This window comes from Triticum dicoccoides, chromosome 5A (genome assembly GCF_002162155.2).
Source record: "Triticum dicoccoides isolate Atlit2015 ecotype Zavitan chromosome 5A, WEW_v2.0, whole genome shotgun sequence".
NCBI lineage: Eukaryota > Viridiplantae > Streptophyta > Magnoliopsida > Poales > Poaceae > Triticum > Triticum dicoccoides.
In genome coordinates, this window is record NC_041388.1 from 714138320 (window position 1) to 714151810 (window position 13491).

Below are 13491 nucleotides of genomic sequence, written 5' to 3' on the forward strand. Positions count from 1 at the left end.
AAATCAGAGAATGCGAGGCGGATAGACAATCAAACCTGGCCAAATGGGACCATGTGACATATGTGGTAAGCAATTCAAACCAATTCAAAAAAAAAACCTGGCCAAATGGGACTGGGTTAAACGGGCCAGGCACGGCTCTGTGCTTTTTACCCCCGAACGAACCCCTCTTGCCCTCCTCCATCTCTCCCCCGCACTCCATCGCCTCGCCGCCGTTACCCGCAACCCCCTAATTCCTCTCACATCGATCGCCCGGCGCGCTCCTCGTCCTCTCCAGATCGCCCGGCCCGGCCCGAGGTGAGCACTTGTAGTACATCCCGATCAGCTTGGAGTTGGTTCCGATTGATTGGTTGGTAGGCGCTTAGGGTTCATATATAGGTCTCGGATCCAGCCAGCGCCGTCTTGTATCCTTTCCTGCCTGGCTTTGAGTATTCATTCATTCGCATGACTAGGATACTAGGATTTAACTAGTTAGGGTTTGTTTGTTTGTTTGTTTGTATGGTTCGATTATCCGTATTAAGGAATCAATCTGACGTTTTAGTTAGGGCTTGCTTGCTTGGTTGTGGTCAGATTTTGGTTTCTCAAATGGTGTATGAATTCTTCAACTGTGCCTGTCGCGATTTTGGGAAATCCGAGGATGAAAGATGGGCAAACTTGGGGAAATGCTAGATCCACTCGAAACCAAGCAAGCAAATCCATGGATCAAAATCAACAAAACTTCATCATGCCAACAAATCACAAAATAAAAATAAAATACAATTCATGTTCTAGCTCTGTTTGGGTAGGTAACAATATTTTTTGGGATCCTAAAATATTTATGCACAGGCACCACTTAACCTCTAGTCATATGTGCTGCTTTCCAGCTCTGTTGTTTGCAAGTTTATTTATGTATTTTATGTGATACTAATATTTGCCAATGATGATGTATCTTTTGCCAACCAACCAATCTCTAGTCTTCTTCTTCTTGACGACTTCTGTAAATGCTCACTATGGGATGCCCTTGCACATGGGATGCAATTTTTTTATTTCCCAGCTGTTTAGTTTATTGTTTCCTTTGATTGATGCTGAGGCATTAATTCTGGAGATGCAATTTTCTTGCTCACAATATATAATACAATGAATGATGGCATCTCTATGCTACTTTGAACCAAATTATATGTTAATTATTTTTCTGTTTTGGGTGATTGAGTGTATTCATTCATTTTGTTTAGTTGCCTATCAGTATAAATACATGGCTGAATTGCTGCTTTCACTTCATATTAATAACTATTCTGTCGCACGATGCAAATTTGCTGCTGTCCTAACTAATTAAGTAGAAGCTTTAGATTGGTGCTGTATGGTCTCTTCCTGGCATTAAATCATCCTCTGTTTGTGCTGTCTGAACCAGGTAGCAGCAACCAACTGTTCTGCTGCTGCAGTCTTCTTCACCCCAAAAGGAAAAGATGCTCTACCAAATCCACTCCCATGCCGAAATCCAAGCCCTGCAGGCCCGCACCGATGAGCTGGGCCACTCCAAAGACTTCATGCTTGTGAATCTTGTCTCTTTGGAGTCGGTGCGCATAGCGAGCGAGTCGTATGCACTCCTCCGCCCGCTGATCGTGGAGTCGATGTTCTGGGCATGCTCGGAGCTGGAAAACCTCTCGGTCGTGGCAGCCTTGTCGCTGGAAATCCAGATGCTTGAGCATGATGTGTTACCCCAGCTCAAGGTTCAGGACGCCAAGCTGGAACGGGGCGCCCTGCAAGCCCTCCTCCTCATGAAAGACTCAGCAATTATGCTCTTAAATCTCAGGAAGCGCTTTATCGTAGCCTTGGGCGTATTGCTTGCCGAGGAGGATCAGGTCTCAGGCCGAGTCAAAAAGCTGAGCGAAATGCTAAAGGATACTGCTGATGGTGTACTCAAAGGTAATGGTAACATTGTCTTGCTTGAGAAGCGTGTCCCGTTGCTGGTCAAGCTGGTCACCGAAGTGTTGGAGACCCCGGTTCTTTTCTGTGATCCTGATGAGTATTCTGATGAGTAGACTTATCAGCCAGCTCGAGGCTGTTGTGATGAGTATTTCTTAGGGGCGTGGCAAACAGTTTAGAATCAAATGTTGCGATGTATTTCTTGGACCCTCCTTTATGTTTGGATGTGTTATTAATGGATTTTAAATGATATGTATCTTGGGTAGTGTTTTCTCATTCTGTGCTAGTAGGGTACAACTTGCAATTACTTTCAGTTTTTTTTTTTTTGAGAAACATCCATTCTGTGTTTTACTGTACAGTCACATGGAGGTATTCGCTCTTTTGGGGTAATATATGCCAAAAGAATATAGTATCGTAGAAAAGAAATCCCAAATATAAGTCTTTTAAGAGGTTTCACTAAAAGACTACATACGGATGAATATAGACATACTTTAGAACATGGATGGATTCATTCATTTTGCTCTGCATGTACTAGTTTTCTACTAGTGAAATCTCTTAGAAGACTTATAAATTTAGGGACGGAGGGATCTGCGAGTGTCCATGATTAAATCTTTGCAAATACTATAAACAAAACATTACCTTGTATTTGAAGCTGAATTGAATTGAAATGTGATTAGCCTTCCACTAGCCTGCCAAGGAGAAAGGAGCCCACCGTGCGCCACCATTCCATCCTCCATATCTCCATTTCCTCTTGTCGCGCCGCAGTCCTCAACTAAACTACGCCGCTCCACCTTGCTGTCACCAGCCCCTTCTTTGCCCACCTCCTCCTCCTTCTGACACACAGATCTAGTTGCATCGGTCGCCGCGCAACAACCCTAGCCACGACGAGCTCCACCACCGTGCGGTCCGGGAGCCACGCCACAGCAGCGCACCCTCCGGCCACAGCCCTATGCGCAGACGTACATCGCCTCCCTCTGGCCCAGAACGCAATCCGACGCCGCAGTCCGCGCCCAGCGAGGGGCGGCAGCAAACCTCGCCTTCTCCGTGCGATGCTGCTGCCGCTGTAGGCGTCCCCACCCCCGTCCACTGCTCTCCCCCATCTGGTGTGCAACACCAACGTTTCCTCTCCTCTAACTCGTTTTTTTGCAGCAGTGATTTCTCAATGTGTCCTCTGACTCGGTTCTTATTGCAGCAGTGATTTTGTTGGCGAAGGTGCCTAGTGATTTGTTGGTGAAGCTGGCACACAGGCAAGTGATTTCTCCAGTATCTACTTAGCTTCTCTGTGTTCTCAGTTGCTGATGCTTTGCTGTATCAACTCTGGGTGGCTGGTGATGGAAGCATGCAAATGATATCTACTTCTCTCATCTTGCTTGGTCCATTGGAGTACACAAGTATGGTTGAGATTCTCCTCAAAGTGCAGCTTCACATCTTGAATGCATATGATGTTAGATTGTTATAAGTATTGGGACTAAGTGTTTTTCTACGCTATTAATACTAAACCTAGCTATCGTGCAAATGATTCAAATCATCCTGAAATGAGTACAACCGATTCTGCTATAGTCTAACAGAGGTTGTTGGCCTTTTCTTTTTGGTGTTGGACACACATAATTGCTACTAAATTACTAATAACTTGACTGACTAAAGATATTATAAATTACTTAATTAGTGATATTAAATTTCTTAACTAGTGACATTAAACTTGCCTGACTAAAGGTATCAAATTTGGCCTGTTTCCTAGTGAATTAAGGCTATCATTTCAGATAGCGTACCAGACCTTTTGGCACTTTTTGGGACAGCTTCATTGGTAAACCAGATTCACATCACCATATTTTTCTCATATTGACAGTTTCTTTGTAAAGTGAATTTGCTTGTCTTTTTTTCCAATCACCCTCGCTGCCTGTTTTTGCTTGTGGGATTCCCCTGTTAAGGTATTTGTTTTCCAAAGCTAATATTTATTTATTCTTCCAATTCCTAAGGTTAATTCCTCTGTTCCCAGTTTTCAAATGTGTGCAGCGTGAAACCAATGTTGATGACCTCATGGAAAACACTAGGAGATTATATTTATTTATTTATTTTTGCAAAACTGCATATGCCTACTTTGATGTTGATATCAGAAAATTTCAAACTATATTGCAATTTTTGTTTGCACATCCCATTGCCAATGATGCATTTATTCCTATCTGTATCCCACAGCTCTGAACCCCGTGCCGATAGCTATCCGTTTCAATTATTTTGGCATATCCATGGTTTGTTGCTTAATTCCTAACACTATTTTGCCTAGCTTATTCACTTGTTTTGCCTAATTTATAATATATAATTATTTTTGTAGTGCATCGTTGGTTACGACTCCAGCTCGCGCGCCCTCCGTGGATCAGGCATCAACGGTCGCAGTTCTGAGGATGCCACCTCCTCTGGTGCTCTGCATCCATCTTCCCCACTAAGGTGAGCATTGCGCCGTCGTTCTTCCTTTGTCTCCCCCGCGACAACTCAACTATTTTTGCGCATAATTGGGAGTGGATTGGACCTATTAATTCTTTTGCTCCGTCATTGTTTCGGTAGGCAGATGCATTTTTTGTAGAAAAATAATCCAGAGGTGTGGTTTTGGTCCCCTGGAGGCTTACAGTTCTTCCGACGCTGGACTATTGCTTTCAGATTAGCTTGTTACTTTAGCTGGGAATCAGAGATTTTACGGAAGTAATGGTGTTACTTCAATTGTAATACTGTGGATGCATTTATATAGCTTTTTGTGCTTTTTGCTTGTGTTGTGTCTGAGCCGGTGATTGTGAACTGTTTGTATTAGTTTTCTAGCTAGGTAGCACAGCCAAGGCGTCTTTTATGCAAATAAACTGTGTTTATTGCTTCATGTGTTTGTTAGGCAATTTAGTGTCATTTTTGTTAGGCAACATTGTGCTCCTAAATGTACTGCATTAGCCTTTCGTTACAAATCTGGGTGTGCCTCATGTACTGCATTAGCCAAAAAAAAACTGCATGGTTATGCAAATATGGAGCATGCTGCATTATCCCAGATTAAATTATGGCATGCTATTCCATATTGTTTCATGTTTTCACAATAAAACTAGAACTAAGAACTAGTTAGCATTATGAAATGATATTGGTACACATTAGGCATTAGTTTAATTTTTCATTAGGCAAAATTACTTTTATGTCAGGTTAAGACACATTTATGCATTAGGCAATGATATTGGTATATTCCTTATTCCATAACATAGTTCTATGTTATGGAAAAAATACTATTCTGCATAAGAAAAACCAATTTCTCCATCATGGATAGTACTTCACATAATCAGGTGAATAATACAGTTTTGCCTAATATGGACCTAGCAATTTTTTAGACAATATTCTAATAACCACCTGACATCAAGTAGAGTATTTCAATCCTTCATTAAGCAATTATAAGCTCCAAAATACAGTTCCACCATTAAGCAACGAATCTGTATAGTGTTGCATCAGGAAATAGTTAGATTTAGCATTTTAAGTTACATTACCTAGTAACTTAGAAATATATTATCAAGCATCTTATAGTTACTTTAGCATTTTTTATATTCATTATTATTGCTTAATCAAGAATACTATTTTTCCTAATCTAGAACCTACTATTGTCTAACACTTAGCACTATTATTGCCTATAATATGAAAAAGTAGCATTCGTAACTTTGATTTGTGTTTCAATGGACCCAGCACTCCGCCTCATCCTTCATGCTTGGCTCTTCGGTTTTGTGGCGCAGGTGTGCGCGGTGAGCTGGGCGCTAGTCATGGATGGGGATGTTGCTATCGCTAGGGGCCGCACCGTGGGGTCTCGTCTTTGGTATATCGAGCACCAGCTCCGATAGCTGCACGTTCCACAGGCTACAGCAGCTCGGCATGATGCTGTGCGGCGCTTAGCTTCCCATCACAGCCTCCCTCCCTGAGAATCTCCATCCTTTGCACTTCTCTCTTCGAGCACTTCATACACCCGTAAGCCCTATTCCATCTCCACCTAACTACCTCATTGCAAGATGCAATAGCTAGCTAGCTCATTCGTGAACTATACTTGCATATTCAGAATTTATAAACTGCTTATATTATGAAGATAATATTGCGTAATTGCCTGAAAAAAATACAATCCACTATAACATTACCATATTTGCTTCATTTGAGCTTCTGATTTCTAAGCATACATGGAAACACTCGATTGTCCAATTTGTACTCTGATTTTGGCATAACTTGCTTTTATTTCACTTGCAGGCTTCACCCTGACCAAATTCTGTCTTTTGCAGCCCCCCTATCGCACACCTTGGAATGGTGCTTCTGCCTTTTACAGCCCCTAAGACTGCAGATTTTAGGTGAGTCCTCAGCTGGACCTACATGTTTATGCATGGGAGGGGGCAATAGGGGAGGTGTTGATTTGTTGGCAGCAACAAGGCATTCTAACCAGGCCAGTTCCTCACCATTACCCATTAAGATTAGTATTGCTGTTTTTTGACACCGCAATCTATACTCTTAATTTAGTGCTATTGCTCAATTCAAACTGAAATTATATAACTGAAATACTCACTGGCTGCAATTTCTACATGGTGGAAAGTTTGTTATGATGTCTTTTTATTGCTTTATTAAATCAGTTGCATGGCAACATGTACTTTTTCCTGATAGGCTCAATTGCTTCACATTTGACATGGTTATATACTAGATTTTCAACCATTAGGGATGATCTTGTTTTTAAGTGTCATTTGTTAGGCAATTTAAATGCCAATTATTAGGCAATAATGTTCTTTTAAAATGGCAAATTAGCCTTTTTGTTGTAAATCTGGAAGTAGCTCATTAAGATGGTCCCTTGCATGCAACATGTGCTTCTATATCTTGACATGTAGGCAACAAACTTATGACAAATGTTTTTTTAACATGCAGGATGCCAAGATGCAGACTATGTACAGTCGAACAGAGAAACAAGATATGTGCCATGTATAGAGAAGAATGTGCAAACCTATGTTTTTCCTAGGGACTAGATGTACATGTTGTGGTTTTTAAAAAAAACTGTGGATGCAAATTTGCTTTTTTCTAAATGCATTGTCTTTTTTATGAACATATACATGCAGTACCTAAAAGCATTTTCTGAGACAGATTTGCCTTTTGTTCCTATAATTCGTGCTCGTATCTGGGCCTGGGCTCGCAAGCCACGAGGGCGGGAAAATTTCCTGCTGCAAGCGCCAACATACAGCCTTAAATAGCATCTTGCCAAAAAAAGAGAATACAATAATGGTATTCTTACCTAAAACGGCAAGGCCGTACCGTAAGACTATAATACGGCCGGCCGTAAGTTAGCCAAGTCCCTAATGCCCTTGTTTTCTGTTTCGCTCTTTATTCCATTGGCAAAAACTTCTCCAAGTTACTTATGCCTTTCACTAGTGGCGTATTGACAATCTTAAACTGCATCCTGGTATATGAAACAGTTAATTGAAATGCTTTACAATCTGTTTGTACTTGTAGCATATGGAATTTAATCGTGGTACATCCAACGGCTCGTGTATCTTATGTATCGAAAGACTTGTGTATCATATGCAATTTAATCATGGTATATGCAAAAGCTTAATACCTGGTACATTCAAACGCTTAATACCCTGGCAATTGGCTCCTGCATATTTAGTATGTGTCCACTCCTTTACACAAAACTGCCATCATGGAAGTTTTATGTCGCTTTCATACCCAATATTTGCACTTCGCTTCTTACCACACCGTATGCATGTATCTTTTAATGCCTGAGTTTTAGTAATATCGCTCTCTAAACAGGTGATGGAAAGCAAGCGGCTTATAAAGTGCTTCCTGAATTATTTGAGACACGATCGTACTGAAGTTGGTGCACTCTTTGATATGCTATCAATATTCTTGTACCGCAATTATATAGATTATAGCTTTCTCAAGGAATTTTATGTCATAGAGGCAATGCCATTTCTTGTTTCTGACTTATGAGAATCTTTTTATGTATTTATTGACTATTTTACTTATCATCTGTACATGTTCTTTTAGCTTGCTTAAGGATACACTGCAAGTTTGAAGAAAACTATCCTTAACCACTTTCTGAACATTTTTCAGTCAAAACAATACGGGCAAGATCATTTAGTTGTTACCATGCAGATTCTTATACTTCCAATGGTAGCTTATTCTTTCCAAAATTGACAGGGTTGGGAAGTTGTTAATCCTTCTATAATTATTAAAACTATTGTTGCTGATCCTCCAGAACAGGTAACTATATTAAACCTGGTTTCCGCCAAATTATCTTTACACTTAGCAAATATACGTTGAAATGTTTCTTCATTTATGAACCATTGAGGATAGAACTACTTCAGCTAGCGACATTGCTTTTGAAATATCTACAAAATGATCTGTTTCACCATCGAAAGGAACTCATAAAATTCGGTTGGAACCATCTGAAGCGTGAAGATAACTCCATCAAACAGTGGACCTTTGTGAATGTTTGTCACTTCTTAGTCCTATCAAGAACCCGAAAAGATTATTTTACAGGTATTACATCAAATTCTCTTAGAATAATTGTGTATTCTTGTCATTTTCTTATGCCTGGATACAAATGTGACATCATTTTCCCCAGGTCTTCATCACTCTGCTACGGACATGCCAACCAGAGAATAAGCTACTGGTGAAGCAAGCTCTCGCTATTCTCATGCCTGCCCTTCCGAGAAGACTTCCTCCTAGTGATAGCCGCTTGCCGATATGGATCAGATACACCAAGAAAGTCCTTGTGGAGGAGGGGCATTCAATTCCAAACATGATTCACATATTCCAGCTTATTGTTCGCCATGCAGACCTTTTTTATAGTTGCAGAGAGCAGATGGTTACTCTCTAAGTCGTCTAGGATTACCATACAACACAACAGCGGAAAATAGACGGCTTGCCATTGAACTGGCTGGATTGGTGGTCGCAGGGTAAAGACAGACACAAAGTGAGATGAAAATCGTGTAGGAAAGTGAGATCCAGAATCAAATAAGGTGATATGCTTAATCCTTCTGTTATCGGTGGTGATCCAAAACTCTCCTCTGATATTCCATCATTTGCTTGTGATTTGAGTAAGAGGCTGAAAGTTGAGCCGGGCTTGCAACCTCTTTGTGTAATGTCGCCGGGTGGGGCATCCCCTAAAATTGACACACTCGGAGCTTCAGGGCAACTTGATGAGGAGTATAAACCTAATGCATCAATGGAGGAGATGATCATTACTTTCCTGAATAGATTCAGTAATAGATGCATTCAAGGATTTTGGCCAAACAAATCCTCAACTTCACCATCTTGGTTACCGAGACAAGGCTTGGAATGTGAATAAGCTCGCTGACATAGCTCACAAACAAGGTTTGTCTGTGTTGTCGTCAAGGTAACTATTGATTTCCTACTGTACCACTACAAGCAACTACTGTGGCCTATAATAGGCAAAAACTGATTTTTGGCTGCTTCATTTGGAAACTATGGCGAAGAATCTGAAGGCCTTAACATAGTGTAGGAGTATGTCAAATCGCACTAGATATAGTGCATCAGTATCTAGAACTTGTTAAGACCTGAGTTTAATTTTGTGCTTGGTTCTTGGGCCTTGCTAGGAGATTAGCTAGAGCAATTTTCAAGTGTGAGCCAAGGAGTGATGTCAACACTTTGAATATCTCGATTCTTGTTTTAAGTGTTGTCATCTGGTGTTAATACAAATAATCAAGGGCTGATATCCTGCTTCTGTTCTTCGTTATCATTCCATGTCAACTGCTGCCCAGTCGCTTGTGGTGCTTGTGATATACTCAATCTGATTGAAATTAGGTGCATTTTGTTTCATTGGAACAAGTGCTCGGCAATTTTTTTATTGAGACAATTTTCTAGAGCATAAAATTGATGTCATTAGATTTGTGTTGAAAAATAATAATGACTATTTTTTATGACATAATGAATGACGTCAATCAAGTAATTGTCTGTAAAGTCATGAAATATGCCAAATAAAGCACTGTTTGCTTAGCATAATGCGGCATCTCTGCTACGGCAAATCTTTGGGTTATAAGCAACAACAAGAACGTGCTTGATTCGAGTCAATTGATCTTATTTCGTGCTACTCCGTCTCAACCGTCAATGCCAATCGGAAAGTCTGAATTGCATAAAACAAAATTGTGACTGTTAGCTACGCAGGGTCTGTTTCAGCGTGTTTAGATGGGTGGCCGAAGGGAGCCCGGCCTAGCACCCAGGCCATGGCCAGCCAAAGCCAGGCAAAAGAGGGCCACCCTCTCATGTTTGGTTGGCTGGCCCAAGAGAGGTGTGGCTCTGTTTGGACGCCACCTGGGAGCCCGGCCGGCAACCCAACTGCCACCAACCGCCCAAACGGGGCTGAGTTTGGTAGCCGGCCTGGCTGGGGAGCTCCCAGGCATCCCAACTACGACCAACAACATACCATCAACATATTTGAAGCAAGATCACAGTTATTTGAAGCAAGATCAACAAATTATTGATATGGACCATCAGTTTACATCACAATAACAATCATCAGTTTGCATCTCAAATGTCTACCTCTCAACAGTACTTCATGGAACCAATTAGTCATTGAAAATGATGAAACAAGTTGCAAATTTTGCTGGCCTTAGCTTGTGGACAAGGTGGAGTTATCCCAGTAGGTAAATCACAGGTGGCTGCCATCCAAATGAAGAATCAAATTCGAACAAAGAACAAAGAACCACATAAGAACTCATGGTTGTCATGGAACTCCTGTGGACATCATTCAGTGCCATCATCTCAAGCAACAGCTTGGTGTTGCAGCTGAGTGATGACTCACAAGAGTTTGATGACAGGCATGAAAGAAACACATAGCAAAGAATAAACAGCAGCCACCTCATATGTAATTTTGCATCACAGGCCAATTCCATCCCCTCATGAGCCACCAAGACAAAGACAATAATCAGAGAAAAGCAAATTGATAGCAAAGGAAACATGATTGCAATATAGTAGAAATGTAGCCAACAGAGGCTACAAAAATAAGTCTTACAATACCAAGTTCCAGCCCAACAGACTAGGGCTCAAATGTTGTCCATCCAACAACCAAATCCAACTAGTTAGCCACCCTCTCAGCAAAATAAAACTCCAAGACAACAGCAAGTTAGCCAACCTACCTGCACAAAGTCTACAGTGTAGTGTGTCAACTGTAGTCAAAATAAGAGAGAGTGGAGGAGGGAGGTGGAGGAACTATACATCTCTACAGTCAACCCCCTCTCATCCCGAGCAACCCAACAATGGCCAAGAACTACACAAAGTAGTTCTTGGCTACGAAGGTCCTAAGCCAAATTACCTTATGGCTGTCACTCATGCCAACAAAGCCCCTGCCCTAGGCTTTGTTGTCCAGCAGGTAGGTGTAGGCTACTATGAGGGCCTCCTCACTAAACCCAGGGCTCTCCATCACAGCAAGGTAGAGGCTAGCATCAACATGGGTTGGGCCTGTCTCTCTAAGTGCATTGGCCACATTGTTAACTGCATCAGATATGGTCATGAGAAGGAGCTTCTCATCCTTAGTGAAAGTGCCCCTCTTCCACTTGGTGCCCACACTAGTGTCTGTCATCTTCTCAGTGGCCTTGCTACTGCTTGGGACATCAGTGGCATTAGTAGTATACTTGAAGCTACCCCCCTCAACCTTGGCAGCAATACTGTCAGCTTGGTTCTGCCCTAGAGCCTCACCAGAACCTAAGGCATGCTTCCCTGTGGCCATAGCATGGCCAAAGATGGCCTCCATCTCAACATAAAACCTAATAGGGCAGTTAAGGTACTTAGCATCCTTAGGGTGGTCCTCACAAGAGTCAACATATAGGTCACTACCCAAAAACCCAACCCCAATAGTTTTAGCATTAAGGTTAACAGCTAGGGCACTACCTTGATGTGGTTCTGGTAGTGCTCAACATCTACCATGATTGCATGCAGGTCATTGTCCCAAAGAGCCCCACTCGAGTCTTTCAGCTTGCTCACTTTACCCCACCTTTGCATTTACTTCCTCAGGTGATTGTACACCAGCTGAGTGGGGCTGACCACCTCACCAGTGAACTCTTTGAGGTATTTGGCAACCAAGTTGACATCCTTGTCCTTAAAGACCTTGTCAGGCCTACTACCATCACTCACAAGCTATGCCATCCTCCTCAGCACAAACCCAGATGAGTTGTTGTTCCACCTCATGGGTCCTGGAGCTGTTGGTGGTGCTGGCTGGGCTTCAGCAGCAGCAGCTGTGGCCTTCTGAGCAGCAAGGAGGGCATTTGTCTGCTGCTGGACCTGAGCCTCATCAAACACAACCTAGATAAAACCCTCCAGGCCACCAGCCACCTCAACAGAACCATAAGACATCCTAAAAGTTGATATAAACAGAAATACAACAATTATAGTACAACATGATGAATCACAGCAACAATAAGAACCAATAACCAAATAAAATTACAACTGGTTGAATAAACATTGTTTGGTCTCAGCTTTGTCCACAAATTATTACATCATCACCACAAATCAAAGTGTTTCATACCAGGGCTACCAAATAAGACATTAACAAGAATTAACATGCATAAGAGGACAACAAATCAGGTCCTATGGGTTCCCCTTCTAGCCCACAAAGCATTGCAGATAGCATCCCTCGTCTCAACCATGGCTTGGGTGTCTTGGGACAGAAGGTCATCAGCAGCAGTGTGGTTGTGCTGAATTGGTGGCACCCAATTTTCATCAGGGACAAAACTATCCTGCCCAAAGTCTAGGATCCAGTTGTGGAGGATGCAACATGCCAAGACAAGCTTGACTTGAGTTTTGTATGGATGAAAAGGCTTGTTGTCTAACATTCTCCACCTGTTCTTGAGTGCCCCAAATCCCCTCTCAACTGTGACCCTAAGGAAAGAGTGCCTCAGGTTGAACAACTCCCTAGCATTTGTGGGATGATTTCTGGGGCCATACTCAGATAAATGGTACCTGACCCCCTGTAGGGAGGCAGGAAGCCAGTTCTGTAGCCATATCCTGCATCTACCAGGTATAATTTACCTACAACAAACCAAATAAACACCTAAGGTCACTACTGTGGAATGGGTCAGGGTACAAGTGATGAGGGCATGTAGGCAGGTTACCTTCAGGCATAACAAAGCCATCATTTATCTCAATGGCATCTGCAAGCACTAGGGCATCATTAGCCGACCCTTCCCGCCCAGCTAGAACATATGTAAACTTGAGATCAAAGTCCACAACTGCCATGGCATTTTGGGTTGGGTCCTTCCTCCTTCCTCTAAATGGTTGCTGCATGCGTCTAGGCACTCTTGCCAACACATGGGTACCATCTATGGCACCAACACAGTCCTAAAACACTGGTAGAAAAAGGGCCTATAGTCCCGGTTCGTAAGGGCCTTTAGTCCCGGTTCCTGAACCGGGACTAAAGTGTCGGTACTAATGCCCCGACCCTTTAGTCCCGGTTCAATCCAGAACCGGGACTGATGGGCCTCCACGTGGGCAGTGCGCAGAGCCCAGGCAGGAGACCCTTTGGTCCCGGTTGGTGGCACCAACCGGGACCAATAGGCATCCACGCGTCAGCATTTCTGTGGCTGGGGTTTTTGTTTTTTT

General features: G+C 42.4%; 1 protein-coding gene, 1 long non-coding RNA gene and 1 pseudogene across 2 annotated transcripts; 2 read left to right on the forward strand and 1 right to left on the reverse strand.

Moving 5' to 3' along the window:
- The first annotated feature begins 223 nt into the window (after positions 1-223).
- On the forward strand, positions 224-2178 carry LOC119298628. Its single transcript, XM_037575958.1, has 2 exons — positions 224-294; positions 1392-2178. The coding sequence occupies exon 2, from the start codon at positions 1440-1442 to the stop codon at positions 2013-2015; it is 576 nt and encodes a 191-aa protein (XP_037431855.1). The 5' UTR covers positions 224-294; positions 1392-1439; the 3' UTR covers positions 2016-2178.
- A 487-nt stretch (positions 2179-2665) lies between these two features.
- On the forward strand, positions 2666-9628 carry LOC119304407. Its single transcript, XR_005148249.1, has 9 exons — positions 2666-3002; positions 3092-3290; positions 4093-4145; positions 4229-4341; positions 5646-5874; positions 6177-6242; positions 6805-8136; positions 8295-8415; positions 8501-9628. It is a non-coding gene; the product is annotated as an uncharacterized LOC119304407 (long non-coding RNA).
- A 1536-nt stretch (positions 9629-11164) lies between these two features.
- LOC119300593 lies at positions 11165-13176 on the reverse strand (annotated as a pseudogene).
- Positions 13177-13491: the final 315 nt, after the last annotated feature.